The sequence below is a fragment of the Rhinolophus ferrumequinum genome, chromosome 25 (assembly GCF_004115265.2).
Source record: "Rhinolophus ferrumequinum isolate MPI-CBG mRhiFer1 chromosome 25, mRhiFer1_v1.p, whole genome shotgun sequence".
NCBI classification, from domain to species: domain Eukaryota; kingdom Metazoa; phylum Chordata; class Mammalia; order Chiroptera; family Rhinolophidae; genus Rhinolophus; species Rhinolophus ferrumequinum.
In genome coordinates, this window is record NC_046308.1 from 23168841 (window position 1) to 23185829 (window position 16989).

The 16989-nt window shown below is 55.0% G+C and overlaps 1 protein-coding gene across 1 annotated transcript in view; it reads right to left on the bottom strand.

The window, feature by feature from the left end:
* Window positions 1–534: 534 nt before the first annotated feature.
* The window catches only part of PI4KA (phosphatidylinositol 4-kinase alpha), a 114167-nt gene continuing 97712 nt past the window's right edge, over window positions 535–16989 (bottom strand). The window contains exons 36-55 of the mRNA XM_033097778.1: window positions 16580–16707; window positions 15429–15548; window positions 15186–15265; window positions 14884–15077; window positions 13808–13898; window positions 13270–13437; window positions 12482–12535; window positions 8903–9023; window positions 8040–8169; window positions 7519–7589; window positions 6403–6475; window positions 6245–6315; window positions 5081–5190; window positions 4558–4662; window positions 4344–4469; window positions 3930–4050; window positions 3376–3535; window positions 2492–2581; window positions 1874–1957; window positions 535–605 (exon numbers count right to left, since the gene is read on the bottom strand). Of these exons, the coding sequence (XP_032953669.1) occupies window positions 554–605; window positions 1874–1957; window positions 2492–2581; window positions 3376–3535; window positions 3930–4050; window positions 4344–4469; window positions 4558–4662; window positions 5081–5190; window positions 6245–6315; window positions 6403–6475; window positions 7519–7589; window positions 8040–8169; window positions 8903–9023; window positions 12482–12535; window positions 13270–13437; window positions 13808–13898; window positions 14884–15077; window positions 15186–15265; window positions 15429–15548; window positions 16580–16707 (2149 nt within the window). The 3' untranslated portion in view covers window positions 535–553. The remainder of the gene's footprint in view (window positions 606–1873; window positions 1958–2491; window positions 2582–3375; window positions 3536–3929; window positions 4051–4343; window positions 4470–4557; window positions 4663–5080; window positions 5191–6244; window positions 6316–6402; window positions 6476–7518; window positions 7590–8039; window positions 8170–8902; window positions 9024–12481; window positions 12536–13269; window positions 13438–13807; window positions 13899–14883; window positions 15078–15185; window positions 15266–15428; window positions 15549–16579; window positions 16708–16989) is intronic.

The following is a 16989-nucleotide window of genomic DNA, read 5'->3' on the forward strand; positions in this document are numbered from 1 at the left end:
CCTGCAGGGCCTGTGAGTGCAGGTTCTGCAGTTGGCCCGCCCTTACCACCCCTCTTATCTAAGGACTCTGGAAACATTGCCCTGCTCTCTTCCCAGCACACCCAGGAATCCGCCCTCAGCTGAAAGTGTACTTAGGCCTCGACAAGAAACCTGATATTCAAGTTCAGCACAGCACTTTTGTTCTTTTCGTCACGTTGGTTAAACCTTAAGTTGAATATAATTTTTTTTATACATGAGAAAATACTTCATGTACCTATGAAATAATACAGGTAGGGAATGTGTTCAGTGCAAAGTATTCACACCCGTGCAGAGACAGTACCAACAGATGATTGTCGCTTCAGTCTCACGTGCCACGTGTGGACCACGCCTAAGAAAGGAGTGGGGGGCCAGGCTCTGCAGGGGTGCCCCGCTTTTGTCCTGTTTGTCCTATAAAAATAACTCCATTGGAAGAAAGAGGCCACCAACAGTTCACTCTTTGACCTCGCCCAGCGGAGGGACAGGGAAGTGCTTGCATGGCTCCGTGATTGTGGACAGCCGTGTGCCGACGCCAGCCTCAGTAGGGGATGTCGTTCTGATAGTACTGGATCATGTCGTAGGTCCGGCTCCTGGAAGACGAGGGCGAGGGAGGCTGTAAGGAGCCTGTGCCCGTCTGGGGCCTCTTACCCCTCAAGCCTACCCTCCACATTTGCTTCACTGACAGCTGCACCTGGGAGCAGCCCCTACTCTCCTCCCTGGAGGTGTGAATGCACAATCAAAGACTCACTGGCCTTTGCGCTAGCCCCTCCTCTGCCTGGGACGTTCCTTCCCCCACCAGTGGCCATGGCCATGTGAGCCTCGTTCTGCCCCCATCTCCTGCTTGGCCTTCTCTTAAGCCACCTCACACTCAATGGGCCCGAAATGTGGGCTCAAGTGACGGCCTTCCTCAGCCAAAAGCCTGCCCTTGGTCTCGGGGCCCAGGCACTGGACTCAGGAGTCCGTCTGTAGCAGGTGCCTGTAGCAGGTACCACTCCAGCCCCTTGCCCTGGTGTGTGGCATCCAAACAACTGAGGCTGTGCTCAGCTGCCTGTCTTATTTCACCAAAAGAACAAATAATCAGAAGAAACCTTTCTTGTACTGTCTTCCAAACCCCTGGCTGACTTAGAGATGTCATGTTCCCCACACCCCACCAAGCTACTCCCGTTTCTCTGCTCCCTTGTCAGCAAAACCACTGGTGCTGTGCTGTGTCGTCATAGCCCAACTGCACCCACCCGGCCCTTTCCTGCTCTTGTTAGGTCCTCCCCGGGACCACTTCTCAGTCTTCCTCTCAGACTCCAGCACTCTACACCTCCCGTGGGCCTCAGCCAGCCTCACATATGTAGGTGGCCCCTGTGTGGGTGGCTCCCCTCACCCACCTGCTGGAATCACATCCACCCAGTTGTTCAGCCCAGAGACCTCAATGCCATCTCTGACTGTTACACCACCTGGGAGCCTGTCAGGGAAGCGCGGGGCTCGGCCTTCAAAATGCAAACCCACCTCTTCTCATGGCTCCGCCATCCATCACAGCGACAGCTAACTGGCCCATCCCCACCCTGCCCCTCCTGCCACTGCTCCTCACCCAGCCCTGCCGGGTCGTGCACGCCTCCCTGGAGGCCCTTTGCACGTGGCTCCCTTGGCCGCACAGTCGGCCCTCAGGCCTCCTGCAGGTGTTCCTGTCAGCACGTCCCAGCCCCTCTAAACTAGCACCGTTTCCCTGAGAAGGCTCCCTTCAGGTGTGCAGGGCAGTCTCCTGGGACATGAGCGTCCTTGTCGCCCAGCCAGGCATGGCCCCATACGGGCCCAGAGCACCGCAGTATGGCCGGTGAGGCAGCAGGGAGGGCAGCAGGGACTGACTCGCCTGTTGCTGAGGAAGCAGCTCTGAATGACCTTCATGATGAAATTCGCAGCCTCTCGTTCCGTCATGTTGGGGTTGAACCTATGCCTGGGGGAGAGGCTGTGTCAGGGCTGCTGTTGCCAGTTGTTCCCTTCAGGCCGCCCTCCCTGAGGGATGTGCTCTTGCCCTTGCCCTTCTTCGCGTTTGTGGGGGTTTGTTTAGCAGCGGGTCAGGCCCTGGGAATGTTCCCTCCTGGGGAGGGTGTTGTGAGGACCAGACCTGGCTCTGTGGGGACACTGGCCCCGAGGTGGCCTCGGGGGCTCTGTTCCCTTCCCCAGCATCTCCCGGGCTAAGTGGCCCCATGGCTGGGGAAGGACTGGCATGGGGGCTGAGCCGCTGTGGCCCCGAAGCTCAGGGATGGCTCTACAGCCCTAAGGAAGGAAGGGGCTTCCAGGTTATGTCCTCAGCTGAGGCTGGCAGAAGCTGTCTGGTGGCAACGCCTTACCCTGGCACTCTGTCTGCTCTGGGATTCCAAGGAGAGGACTCAGACTAGGTAAGGATCACAGTTCCCCCCACTCAACAGGCTTCCATCTCGGTGGACCACTGCCCCCCAGATGGCCTGCACGTCTGCCTAGGACCTACTTCAAGAGCTTGATTGTCTGGCCCCGGAAGCAGGGAAGGCCTGTGTCCAGCATGAGGGTGACCAGAGAGACGACTGCGTCCATGTAGGGCCTGCGGAGAGGCAGGGAGGGAGGTGGACAGAGGCCGGCGCCGCTGCTCGCCCTGTCCGCTGCCCGGCAGCCCGGCTGCTGCCCGGCAGCCCGGCTGCTGCCTGACACTTGCTCATGGCCTGTGTTCATGTGCCGGCTGCCCCCACCTCTCTGCCGCCTTCCAAGGCCAGCAGGGCAGACCCTGCAGTGCAGGCGGGGCTGCTCATCCGCCTCGGAGCAGACTGAGCTGGCCCGCCCTGCTCCTCCAACCCGAGGCCTCCACTGTGGTTTCTGTGCCTGGCTGAGCAGCTGGGGAATACCGCACAGACACCCTGACCCCCTCTTGTGGGGCGGTGGACACTGAGTGGGCATGATGCAGGCTCTGACAAGACTCCGGGTTGGAGTCCAAGTGTCACAACACACTGCTGCGTGGCCGTGGCCACATGACACACTAAAACCAGGATGTGACTCTCTGGCATGCAGCCCAGGGGTGGCGGGTGCTTAGGTTTGGGTGAAAGGGTGAATGTGGCACTTAGAGGGTGAACCCCAGGCACTTGCAAGTGAAGGCAAACCCAGGACGTGGCTGGACTTATGCCCAGGACAGAGAAGGCACTAGCACAGGTGGGCAGTGGTGACAAGAAGGCGGGGCCGGGGCACACGCGGACGCAGGCGGCCTCCAGCACCCCCCGTGCTCTCTGAACCTCAGTCCCTGCATCTGTAAAGGGGCCTGAGAATGGGGCTTTTGAGGGGCTGGCCCGACTGGGCCAGTGGCGCCCAGGACGGCTGCCGGCGCCCTCCCTGCTGCCCAGGGCTCACCGCACGGCCAGGTAGCCCCGGACACACATCTCCATGAACCACTTGAAGGGCGTGGCCTCCATCTTCCCGCCCATGATCATCACCATCTCGTCGGTCAGCTTGATGTCGGGTTCCCAGCCAAGGTTGCCCCCCGGGGAGCTTTCAAACATGAAGCCGAAGTCTGCAAAACCCCAAAGAGCCATGTGATGGGATGAGATGCCAGGGCAGCGAGGTGGGGTGCTGCACCAGGGCTCGGAGCCACCAGCTCCGCACCCCAGGAGCTGGCCACAGGCTGCTTTCTCAGGGACGGCAGGGAGCAGCAGGCAGAGGAAGAGAGGAGAGGAAGTAGAATTTGGGAGCCAGGCCAGAGCAGAGAGGCCGGCTGGACGGGCTTGGCTCCAGTTTCCAACCCCAGAGCTCCCCAAACCCCATGGCCGGGAGCCCCATGGCCGTGGCTGCTACTCTCGCCTCCAGCACCCTCAAAACTGGACTTGACCCCTGACCCTTCCTGGCTGGGGGCCCCCCACGCCTGTTCCTCTGTGGGGTGCAGGGAGAGGAGGGCTGGGCCAGCTGACCGATGTGGATGATGTGGCCTTTCTTGTCCAGCATGATGTTGCCGTTGTGCCTGTCCTTGATCTGCAGCAGGAACAGCAGGAGGCTGTAGGCGGCCATGCTGCGGATGAAGTTGTAGCGCGCCTGTGAGGAGACAGCCTGTCACTACGACGGCCATGAGGGCTTTGGGTGCCCTCCTGGCTCGGTGCCTGGGCCCCTGGTGCAGGGGCAGTAGCCCCTTCCCCCCACACCCAAGAATTAACATTCTCCTGGGGAGTCTATCTGGAGGTTCCTTTGAATCCCAAGGAAGGTTATAGGGTGCCCTGGTTTTACCTCTAAATGTAGGACTCAGCAAATCAGGGAGGGGGGAAGCAGGGTGCTGTGGGGCAGGATGGGGAGCACGGACGAGCCCAGTCTGGGGGCCCCCTGCTGGTCACCTGCTGGAAGGCCAGGGTGGACTCGTCCCCGTACTGGCGTGTGAAGTAGTCGTACATGCCGAAGTCCGTCTGGCGGCCCAGCTGGTCCCGAGAAGTGCAGTCAGGGATGCACTCAATCACCCCGCACTAGGAAGAAGGCCGAGTACCAGGCTGCGGCTGACTGCTGTCGGCTGAGGCCTGAGGGCAGCCACCTGGGCTCCGGCTTGGAACTTACCCCAGGGGCTGTGGCCACCACGCGGTAGGGGAAGACGAAGAGATCTAGGCCGACCAGCTGGAAGATGTTTTTGAAGAGGTCGATGATCTGCAGGGCCAGCATGTCCTGGGAACCGAGGAGATGTGGGTGGGCAGCTGGCCTCCTGCTGTTCACACAACCCCCAGGCAGCCTGCCCAGGGAGGAAAGTCCAGGCGAGCAGATGTGTGGAGGGCCTGGCCTCGCTGCCCACTGGACTGAGCTCAGGCCCCTGGGAAGACCAGGCGCTGGAGTGAGCATGAGGCCATGCTGCCTGGTGGGGGTGTGAGAGTAAGGGGCACCCACCCGCGAGGGCAGCTTCTCTGGGTGTCTAGTGGGTGCACAGCAGGAGGGGGCACTGGAGAGGCCTCAGGGTTTGGAAGAAAGGCCCAATTTACTCTGTGGCACCTGAACCCAATGGGGGAAGCAAAGATTGGTGTTTCTGTGTGTGGTGTTTATCTGCGAGGCTCGCCCACCTCCACCAGCCAGACCCCGCCTGGCCCCCCACCTGTCGGCAGTCATCCCCCACTTTGAAGATGGCTGCCTGCCAGGAAATCTTCTGGCCATCGGCCTCCTGTGCACCGCTCTGGTCCTCAGCGTCTGAGCGGCACCGCAGACCTGTGTGTAGGGGGTGGAGGCTGCCTGTTAGCCCGAGGGCAGTGAGAAGCCCTCCCAGAGTGTGGGGGTGAGCCGGGGAACCGTGGGAATTGTTACTGTGAAGCCCTGAGGAGGCCCCCAAGGGCCCAGCAAATGCCTGGGGTCAATGAGTGGAGTCACAGGGCCCCGGGGCTTCTCCTAAGAACATTTAGACTTAAATGGAGCTGAAGACAGAGCCCCCTTTTCATTGGAAGTGAGCACCCACGTGTGCCCAGAGTCGGTGATGGGTACTGTGAGCTGGGGGCAGGAAGTGTGTCCGTCTGCACCCTGGGGTGCCCAGGAGGACTCAGCAGCCAGGGTACGGATTCAGGCCATGGAAGCCATGTCACCGCACTGACCGGGGCTACACCTCTGTACTCGGTTGCCTAGCAGCCCCCCAAAATTTACGGCTACTTGAAACTGCAGAATGTGACAGTATTTGGAAACGAGTCTTTTGAGCACATAATCAAGTTAAGGAGGCTACAAGGGACTAGGGTGGGCCCCTTATCGGAGGGGGGGATTTGGACACAGCACAGAGGGAGAGGCCAGGTGAGGACAGAGACAGAGGTGGGAGTGATGCAGCTACACGGCAAGGAACGCCGCGGGCTGTGGGCAACCACCAGGAACCAGGAAAAGGCAGGAAGCATCCTTCCCTAGAGCCTCTGCAGGGAGCATGGCCCTGCCAACACACTGATGGCGCATTTCTGGCACCCAGAACGGAGAAAATCCATTTCTCTTGTTGAAGCCACCCAGTCTGTGGTCCCTTCCACGGTAGCCTGAGCAAATGAGTACACCCCCCAGAAGTCCTGGCCACTGTGTTTCGAGAAGATGCCTCCTGGACTGACTCGGTGGCCAACCTTCAGGGATCTCAGCCCACGAGCCCTGTGCCGTCCCCAAATGAAGTGTCACACTGAGAGTGGATGGATAGCCATCAACCCTCATGGGGAGCTGGTAACAAACTAAAATGCCAAGAGAAACTGGCCTCAGCAAGGGGAGACACTTAGATCCCAAACGACATCGGAAATTCTCCACTGACCTTCTTTTTCAAGTTCACTAACTCCACAGCGTTTCACCTTAAATTTAGCCAGATATGGAGCTTTTGCAGCACTGAAAAACAACAGAAAGAATGTGGCACAAGTGATACAGCAAACAGGAAGCCCGCAGAGGAGTGGCCGAGGGACGGTGGCCTCTTACCTCTGCATGGGGGTCCCCGACTTGTAGTCGATGTCCAGTACGATGGCCTCGGGGTTGCTGGGCAAGTAGCAGCCTGTGCGGGGACAGAGGGCAAGTCACAGGGAGCCCAAGTCTGATGACGGCAAAGACACAGCCCATCTGCAACACTGAATTTTCCTTGCAGAGTCCACCCTGCAGAGAGGGTGGTGTAGAGGGCCTCAAGGTCCTCCTCTGCAGCACTGACGACTTTTTATTTCGTGGCCATGCAGGCGTTGTCCTCCCTGATTCTATGATCTCCCCCTAGATCCTTCCTGGTATCTAACAAAGAAGCCACCATCCCCCAGGAGACACACGCTTCTCCAAGAGGACACACTGAGCCTTCAGCTTACAGACCAAGCATACTGTTCTTAGGGCCCCCTGGCCATCCAGTGTTGGCAAGGGGCTGCCTGCTCTCACAGGACCCACGCAGGAGCTTCCCGCCCTGCTCTGCTCACCAGTACTCTCTCAGTTCTTGGACTCAGCCCACTGACTGTAGCTCCCCACTCTCAGCACACGTGTGAAGACAAGCTAAAACCCATTCTTGGCCAAGGAACTGGCAGTTGCCCTGGGGGAGTGGGCTCCCTGAGCCCCTGGGGAGGTGAAAGAGTTCCAGGGCATGGGCTTCAAGGAGGGGCCCTGAAATAGGAAGGACTGGGTCTCCTGGAGAGCAAAGTAAGGCCTTGTTGTGGGGTGCAGATGGGCTGTCCTTCCAGGGGAAGCAGCACCACGATCCCCTCCCTTCCCTCTCACCCTCCTGCACCCGCCAGTTCCAGCCTCTCTCACAGATGCAATCTCTACTCCTCTAAGAGCCCTGGCTGGCCCCGCAGTGCCTCCAGGACAAGCCCTGGCAGCATGGTCTGTGGGGAGCCGGAGACTTGCTGATGAAGACTGAAATGGAGGCCCGGCGTGGATGTCAAGCCTTCTGAGAAGCTGAGCCGTTGTCCGTGCTGGGCCGGGTGGGGAGCTCAATAGACCCAGTCAAAGAAAGGGCCCAAGCGTGTGTGGGGCCAGCCCCACTGCTGGTCTCCATGCCCGCCCCGCGCTCCTGGGTCCCCACTCCCTGCCTGTCTCCTTTGCGTCCTGAGGCCACCTGCTCACCAGGCTGCACTTTCACTTCAGACAGAGCCGACAGACAAGCCTTCTTTCTCTCATCTCCTTTCGGGTAGGGCCTGAGAAACAAGACAGAAATGCTGTATCTCCTGTAGAAACTGGTCTCTGGGACTTCTGGGGGACAGCCCAGGGTCCCTACCCGTCTGAATGCCCTCTCAGTTGGTCTCTTCCAAGCTCTAGCGACTCCTGGAGGCCCTGCCAGGCCCAATTCCCCTAGGAGCACAGCAATTCCTGCCTCGTATTCCTTATCAAGAGGTGAATCAGTGAAATGATAGGCGCCGCAAAGGAGTCTGGTTTTCCTAACACCACTACTAGGCTCCTTCAGAACTTGGAGAGAGCAGAGTGGCCTCAGACTGTGGGACAATATCCGGAATGAAACTATGTTTTCTGACATTCCCATGGCCATGCTTTTGCTATCCTTTCAAGAGAGCAGAGATTCCCATCCCCGGCTGTTCGTTAGCATTCCGCAGGCAATTCCCATGAGCTGGGACTGGACGACTGCCGCTTACTTGATGATGGCCGACACGTTGGTGATCTTGTTAAAGAAATCAAATTCCCGCTGGTAGAAGTCCTTGGCTGGGCCTGACAAGGAGCCTGTGATCTCCTCCACTAACTCCTCCAGGAGGTCACCGATGTCGGCTGACAGAGAGACGGAGAAGGGAGCCTGCGGCTGAGCCACACGAAGGCCCTGGGGGAGCCCTGCCATATTTGCCCGTCGCAGTTCGGATATTCCCCAGCACCTACACCAACCGTCCTCTGAGTGTGGTCTGCAGACACCCGGGGATCCCTGGGGCCCTCTCGTGGACCCCACTGCCAAAATCACACCTAAAGGTAGCTTGCCTTCCTCAGCATGTTGATGCTGTGAGGCGGTGCACAAGCAGTGGGTCCCTGGAGCCTCACGGCTCTGCTCTGGTGGCTCTGCTCTAACTAATGGTAGTTAACATGGACAGCTAAAGCCCACAGCAACCAAAGCTCTGTGAGGGTCGCAGGAGTTTTTAAGGCTGTGAGGACGATGAAGACATCTCTGTTTGAGAACGGCACTGGGTCAAGCAGAGGGCCTACGGCTTGGGAGAAGCAGCTCAGCTGGAGCAGGAGGATCTCGCACGTGCCTGGGGAGCTGCAGGATGGGTCCAGCAGGGGCATGGGGCAGGAAGGGCATCTGGAGGGTGGGCTAGCAAGGGCTTTCAGAAGGAAGATCCTGCTCCCACTGTGTGTTGAGGGTGAAGTGTTTCCACCACTTCAGAACTACGGCTGGGGCAGCACAGGTCCTGGAGGGTCCTGGAGGGTCCTGGAGGCTGAGGAAGGCTCTGGGCAGATGCAGAAAGTATTCAAGATGAGGGGTGAGACTGGAGGGAAGGTGAAAAATACTCACGGTCTTTCTGGTGGCCCTCTTCATCTAGATAGATATTCGTTTTCATGTTCCAGATAAACTGGTGTGCCAGCAGCTGGGATTTGGCTGCTGCCCACAGAATATACTCGCGCACATAGCCCATCTGAAGGAGAGTAAGGTCACCATCAGCCCAAGCTGGGAGCCCCTCTCTCCCAAAATAAACTCTTTCTAAGCCAGAGCAGAAGCTGACTTCCAGGGCTTGCAGACCTGGTGAGAACTGAGGCCGAGTGGTTTCCGGCCATGTGAGCAAGCTCTCCTGGGTCTGTGGGGAGTCCAGCCCAGGGGCCAGGCCAAGTTCTGGCTGGCTGCCCAGTGGGCTGGATGGGGCCCAGAGTGGTGGGGTCTGCAATAAGACACAAGTCAGCTTTTGTTTCCTCTGTTCCTTCCCTGCCCCTGAATTCTGAGAGGCATGACTTTCTCACCAATTTCTACTGTTGTCAAGTATGAGGAAAGAGCCTGTTTGCTACACAATTATGCATAGTGACATTGTTCCAAAATCAAAATTTACTAAGCACGGTCACTTCCAACCTGTTTGTTTCCTCTCTGGCGATTTTTATTAGTTTTGGTTTCTTCTTTTTTTTAAAAAATATAAAATATATAAGCAAATACATACATACATTTGTATCCCCTTAAGCTTAGACTTAAAAAAGAAATCCCTAAAAATGGAAAGCAAGGAAAAAAAAACAATGAATGAAGCTAGCTGAGTCCTGAGTTGGTTTAATCACCCAGAGAAAAAAATCATTTCATGTGACTTTAAAGTAAGAGTAATCTGACTATATGTCCCTAATGGAAAATACACCGGGACAAAAAAGGGAAAAAATGTGACCCAGTTTTCAATAATCCGTATTGTGAGTAATAATATCGGTACTGTTATTTAGAAACTATTAAATACATAGTAGGATAAAGCAAAAAGGTAGTATGTTAATGTTGTTAAGAACCCATGTGTTTAGTGTTAAAAGATTCAAACAGGGCAGCCGGATGGTGCAGTTGGTTGGAGCGCGAGCTCTCAACAATAGGGTTGCCGGTTCGAATCCCACATGGGCCAGTGAGCTGCGCCCTCCACAACTAGACTGACGACAACGAGCTGCCGCTGAGCTTCTGGAGGGGCAGCCGGATGGCTCAGCTGGTTAGAGCATGGGCTCCAACAACAAGGTTGCTGGTTCAATTCCCGCATGGGATGCTGGGCTGCATCTCCTGCAACTAAAGATTGAAAATGGGGACTGGACTTGGAGATGAGCTGCGCCCTCCACAACTAGAATGAAGGACAACGACTTAGAGCTGATGGGCCCTGGAGAAAACACACTGTTCCCCAATAAAAATTAAAAGAAAAAGAGTTAAAAAAAGAGATTCAAACATAAAATCAAGTAAAAAATCTCTGCAATCCTACGTTTGAATTGGAAATATCAGTATAACCTCATGATGTAGATTTCCTTTGTTTTGTTTTGTTTAATAAAAAAGCTCTATCTACTGGAAAGGCCTAGAAACAAAGACAACCCAATGGCGGTGAGTATGCTTAGCATTCAGGTCACAGTGTCACAATTCTATTTCTCATAAAGTGAACCTGAGTTCCTTGGGAAATGGATGATTCCAGGTCTGAGGCAGGGAAAGAACAAGAGCCTAGAATATCCTGTCATTCTGGAAAGCAAAGAGGCTTTCAAAGACTAAAGATGAAAGACTAGTAGTAGACCATCAGGAGCTCCCAGTTGTCAGAAAGATGGACCTCAAAAATAACTGTAGTGGATTGGTGCACATCAAGCACGTCAAAACCCATGAGTTTATAATGATATTTGGGAGAAAAAAAGAGAAAAACTTATAGGTTATCTTTGAATAATGCTAAGGAATTAAGTCATTATTTTGAGAACCAGAAAAAAAGGAATAAAGAAAAAATATCAGGAATTTTTAAAAAGGCAGCTTATGTAAAATAATAGCCAACAAAACAAACCCAAGCCCACCTGCATCTATCGACTGGAAAGGCCGCTACACGCTGTCCGCAGCCCACTCGGTCCTGCCCTGCCAAGCATGCTAAGCACACTGCCCACCTGGGGGCACAGTGTTCTCTGGTGGCCACCACCCAGCATTCAGGCAGAAACCCTTGGTGCCCATTCTTGCCCTCTCCTCCTCTGGATTAGGCCTTTCGGCTCTGCCCATATAAACATACTGGAGGGGAGAGAGGGACAAGGAGACACAACCTGGAGAAAAGGTGCCTCACAGTACCCAGTGCTGGGACCACTGTAAAGGCCCTGGCTTGGTGAACGTGGCCCTACAAGGTATCAGAATCACCTGCTCAGAGCTGGAAGGCTTTTGGCAACTACCTAGCTAGGGCAAGACCCCGTCTATCAAGAGAGAGGTTGGCTGTGATTCTGGAAGCACTGTGGTCAATGGGCCGAGATGAAGCATCTTGCTGATCCACGGGGAAGAAGCCAGCCCCCGGACACCCAGGCACAGCGCTAATAGCCGCTATGAAGACTGGAGTGGCGGGAGGCAGCCCACAGGTGCGGTGGCCTGCAGGGCTCAGCCAGGATCAAGTGGGGAATGAAGCTGGCACAGGGCAGTGGGGAGCAGGTCGGCAGGGTCGGGGAAGAGGCAGGCGTTGCTGCTGCACTTGGACACGTGCGTGACAGGTAGCACTGCCCTCAGGCACGGACAACGTGGGCTCTGGGCTGTGGGCACCCCCACGGGTGTTTTCTGCACCAGGCCCCGTGCTAGGCACCTTACGTACATGTACACTACTGTGGGCTGAACTGGATGCCCCCCAAATCCATATGTTTAAGTCCTACCCCCCAGTGCCCAGAATGTGACCATCTTTGGAAATGGGCTTTTAAAGAGGTGACTAAGTTAAAATGAGGCCATTAGGATGGGCCCTGATCTAATCTGACTGGTGTCCTTATGAGAAGAGACACACAGAGGGACGACCATGTGGGGACACAGGGAGAAGTCGGCCTTCTACAAGGCAAGGAGAGAGGCCTCTGAAGAAACAACGCTGCTGACACCTCAGTCTCAGACTTTCAGCCTCCAGGACTGAGAAAATACATTTCTGTTGTTTCAGAGCCCTGGTCTGTGGTACTTTGCTATGGCAGCCCTTGCGAACTCATACATACATCATCTCATCAAATCCTCCTCACCACTTCCCACTGAAGAGGACAGGGAGCTGGATTCAGGAAGTTAGGGGACTTGCCAAGACCCCCATCCAATGAGTGGGTAACCCAGGCCGGGCTGCCCAATCTGAGCAAGTGGCTGGGAACATTTCCAGAACCTGCTCACTCTGCAGAGCGAGACTGGGCCTCGGTGTGAGTGGGGGTGAGTAAGGGCTTCCTGGTATGGACACTGGTGACCACCATGGCAGGGGTGTGTGTGAGAAGAGCTCGGGGACCACGGTCACAGGTTGGTGGTCCTGATCCCGAGGCCTGGCACAGTCTGTGAGCCCCGAGGCAGGCTGGGCACATGCCTGCTCACCAGGCTGGGTGTGAGGGCAGGGCAGCGCATCCTTGTTGCTAAGGGCCCCCGCCCCAGTGCTCACAGCTCTGACCGACAGAAGGCTAGCACGTATAGGTACAGCCTTACCTTGTCATACCTGAGGGCTTGCACAATCTGGGGGATGTAGAACAGGATGGCATCCTACAAAAATGAGGAGAAGTGATCATGACCCCAGAGAGGGAGGACAATTCCTTACCCCGAGGAAAGGTGAATAAGTCAACATGGATGGATGTCCCAGGTTCCCATCCCTGCCCTTCCCCCAACATGGAACTGGCCATGCTGTCACTCAGCCTATAGGACACTGTCCTTATTGCAGACCCCAGGAGGACTGAGAACCTGGGAGAGCCCAGAGGACAGTGAGAAAAATGGCCAAATGGCCACAATTGGTGAGAAAGAGCAAAAGGAACAAAAAGCAAAAGCAACAAGGCTCCCATCCCTACAAGGAGAGAGGGAAGGGCCCACCTGTATTCACTACTGGGGGACACTGGCTGAGGTTACAGCAGACCTGTGCATTGGGGCCGCAGTAATTCAGACTCTGGAATATTCTATTGAACCTGTCACTGTGCCTGTCGCATGGGGTTGCTGGGTGATGAGCATGCGTGAACACAACTGGAACCAAACTCAAGTTAAGTTCCTTGCTTAACTCAGACACTTCAAGTTAAAAAGAAGTACAACTAGTAAACATGTCTGAATTAGAGCTCAACCTGTCTTCTTTGATTCTCTGGACAGAAATGGGGAATGAAGACATGTGCTAAGATGGACCAAGGTTTAATCAGGCCTATATCCAGGTTTGAGATAAAGCCTGTCTTTCATCTCTCCACCTAAACACTGCTGGGCAGTCCCTCTGAGAACAACTCCAGCAGAACGGGACTTACCGGTGGGAAGGACCGCAGGACCTTCACCCCGTACTGTGCTGTGAGCGGATGCGGCGGATACATGCTAGAGAAGTAGGAGAGGCCCGTGGGTGGGTCTGCAGGTGCCCAGCACAGCACGTGGCTGAGCTCAGGTGCATCGGCGTCGATGGTGTGCCAGGTGACTAGGAACTAGGAAGGAAGCATGGAGATGGTCTGTCTCAGGCTGTCCCAGGGCCTCTCTGGAAATACCTGGCCCCATCCCACATCACAAGGATGGCCCCCAAAAGTGATGGGTATAAAGCATTTAAAACAACATGGGAAAAGGCTTCTGACAATTACGCAAAACAGCATAATTTCAACTAGGGTGAAACACATTCAATATTTTTCTGTTGTAAACAATAAATGCTTCATACAAGGAGTAGAAAACATAGGAAATTAGAAAAATCATTATACCATTGAGATCACCAGGTTTTTGTCACAGTTATAGTTTCCAGGCATTTCTGGAGTTCGTTCTATTTTTGTGCATTTTGAACCCAGGCCCCAGCATGCACTATGCTACCTTGATAGCTTCCGGGATGTCACTAACAGCTCCTGGGTCCAACCGAACCAGACGGGTCACTTCATTGCCAATGGCTTCTGTGTTCTTAAACCTACAGCCACAGAGAGGGTATGAGTGGGGCGGCCTCACTGGCAGAGGGGGAGCCAGAGTGAGCCCTGAACTGGAGGGATGCAGATCAATGTCAAGTAGTATCTAAACAAACATGCTGCACTATTGATACATTGGTAACTCCAAACACAGGTGCTTATAATACATAGCATTATGATCGGCTATGACAAAATGCCAGAACTATCTTGATCAGGAATTATCCTACTTCACCAATCACAGGACGCTTCCCTTTACAGTCCTTGCCTTCAGAACACCCCCTTGCCTCGGCCCCCAAAGTGGCCCATCCATGGAGTGGCAGCTCGGAGGCCAGATGGCAATTTAGCAGATAGGAGAGGCGGGTGTAAGTTTTCAGGTGTTACCTCCCAGGCTAACACAAAGTAGACTTTCCATAAACACTGTCAGGCTGAGCCAGGGGACTGAATTAGAACCAGAAGGGGGAAGCCGTCTGTAGGCCATTGTAGGCTCGTGGGGAAGAAAGGTCCACCCCTGCACACATTCACACAGGGCGAATGTGATCCCTTGTGGGATTGAACACAAGGGCCCGAGAAGTTCTTCTCAGACACCATTGATCTAAGAGTTCCGTCCCTGGAAGGGCTTCCACGGGAGAGTTTATAGTACACTCAGCTGCTGGCTGCCTCCTCCAAGTAGTCTGCCACCGAAAGACGACATCTAGAAACAAACGCAAACCCTCCCCAGGCTGCCTTCCTGGAGCGGCAGCCTCCATATACTTTCTTCCTTGAGTAAGACTGGGGCCCTAAATGTGCTGATGTGATGTTCTTGGGCTCCAGGGTGCTGGGGCACCCCCGGCAGGAGTCTATACTGTGTGACCACCGCCCAGTAAGACTGGGTGAATGTCCAGGGCAGAGGACCAGCCTGCTAAGATCACTTTCCTGACTGTCCCTGACAGCCACACGTCACACTCAAGCCCCCTTACACTGGACCTCTGGCAAGGCCCCTGTCAGGCCCACCTGGCTGGCAGCTGCACGGCCAGGTAAGGAGAGATGCTCCAGGCGAGGTTCACGTTATCTTTCCACTGCTTCTCACTCAGACTGACGTACTTGGACCTCCAGTTGGCCACGCTGTTCTCCCCAGTCTGGTCCAGCTCCAGCTCTGGGGCCGACAGTGGGTTGTACCAGGTGATGAGACGCTCAATCTCGGTGGCCTGACGAGATGAGACAGATGCTCAGAGGCCTTCTGCATGCACCCACGTGCCCTCCCCGGGGCTGAGAGTGCATGACGGGCAGCGGGCAAGTGGCGGGCAGTGCCTCACCAGGAGGGAAAGCAGCAGTGTTCTGCGCTTCATGTAGTACTTGTGCAGCTGGGAGCCCCGGTTGGTTTTCTTGGACATGCCTGGGGAAGAAAGAGGAGCCACACACGTATTCCTTGGAGGTCATCGGCTTGCCCTTTGTTTCGAGAACCCAGGGGAAGCTGTCTTTCAGCACTCTGTCCGCTGTCTGAGCCTCCAAGATGTGACTCAGACCTGAGGGACTTGTTAAGTGAACCTTCGACCGACCTGACTTCTTGGAGATGGTCGACATGCCGCTGGACAGCGGGTATGTGTTGATCCAGCCTTGCGTGGCCTGTTGGCGAGAGCCGACTGCTATATCCAGATTGCTCCGGGTGTCCTGGTTATCTGTGGGCAAACACATTGTTGCTTCTAGAATGAGGCACCTGGATTTTCACCAGAGATGAGGCAATCAGTGGAGTAACAGGAAGGGGGATGATGGCTTTGCCGAACTAACCCAGACATCTGAGAAGTTCTTTATTTAACCATTCTAGATGGAAAGCTTACTAAAATGTATTACAGTCCTCCTAGCCTTTAAAATAAACAAATATAGTAGTCATCTTGATAAATGATGGCAGTTATCTGATCTCCAGGATTCTGTTGTCCTTTAATCAGTAAGAATTTGAGGACCCATCGGGACAGATGATAAGGGCTGTTTCTAAGGGCCCTGTCCTAAGTGGAGCCAGGAAGCTAACTTAGAAAATCACTATGGCTTCTTTTTCATTTTTCGTTCCTTTTTCTGGCAGTCAGGATGTTAGGTGGAGGTTTGGCTGCAGAAACCCGGCTCCTCATCTCTAATTTGTAGTGTGTAATCAGCTCCACGTTTAGAGAAACAAGAATATGGTTTCCTTTTGGAGGTTTGCTGCTTGACTACACTTCAGCCCTTTTCCTTCCCTCCCCTGCTCCCCCACCCACCCTGGCTAGCTCCTATTCATCCTCCGAGACTCAGCTCACATGTCACCTCTTCCAGAAAACTATCCCTGGCTCCCCAACTCCAGTAGGCCAAGTGCCTGTCCTCGAGGGGTGCGCCCACCATCCCTTCCTGTTTGAATCGTCTGTCGATTTGATTGTCTCCCACCAATATGGCCTGTCAGATACGCAGTGGGTGCTTGTGAACTGAGCCGGCGCGGGAAGAAGTTACCCTGAGTGGTGTCTGCTTAGAGCCTCATGGGCTCACTCATGCTCTTCAGCTGGGGCTGCAGAGGTGGGGGCGGGCCGGCATTGGGCCTCTGGTGACTGCAGCATGGCCAAGGCAGGGCACAGCTGGGCCCTAACTGCCCTTCGGAGCTGGCTCCTTCAGCACTGACCACTGCACACCTCTGCCCGCACCACTCCCCACCGCATGCCTTGACCACACCGCTGTGATCAACCGCCGTTACCTGGGGGAACAAGCTGGTTGGCGGTCAGGTACTTCTTATCTGAGAACATGGCAGTCCAAAATTTAATCATTATGCTTATGTCTTCACGCAGCCTCTTTTCTCCTTGAGTAGGGAACTTCGGGGGACAACTTCAAACAACCACAAGAGGACAAGAGGTGAGTGCCTGGAGTCGGGGACTCGAAGGCAGCATATTATAAAGCACTGAGGGCGACACCAGGGGTCTCTTAATAAGAGGTTAGCCCAGAGCTCATCATCATCATCAACTATCTCATTAATCCACACGGTAAAGTGTGACGATTTTAGAGCCCTCTCGTGACCCCCTCCACCACTGATCTCAGTAACGTCTCCAGCGCTTGGCTGAATGGCGTGCTTGCAGCAGATCGTGCAACTGCAGCTTTCTCCATACACCA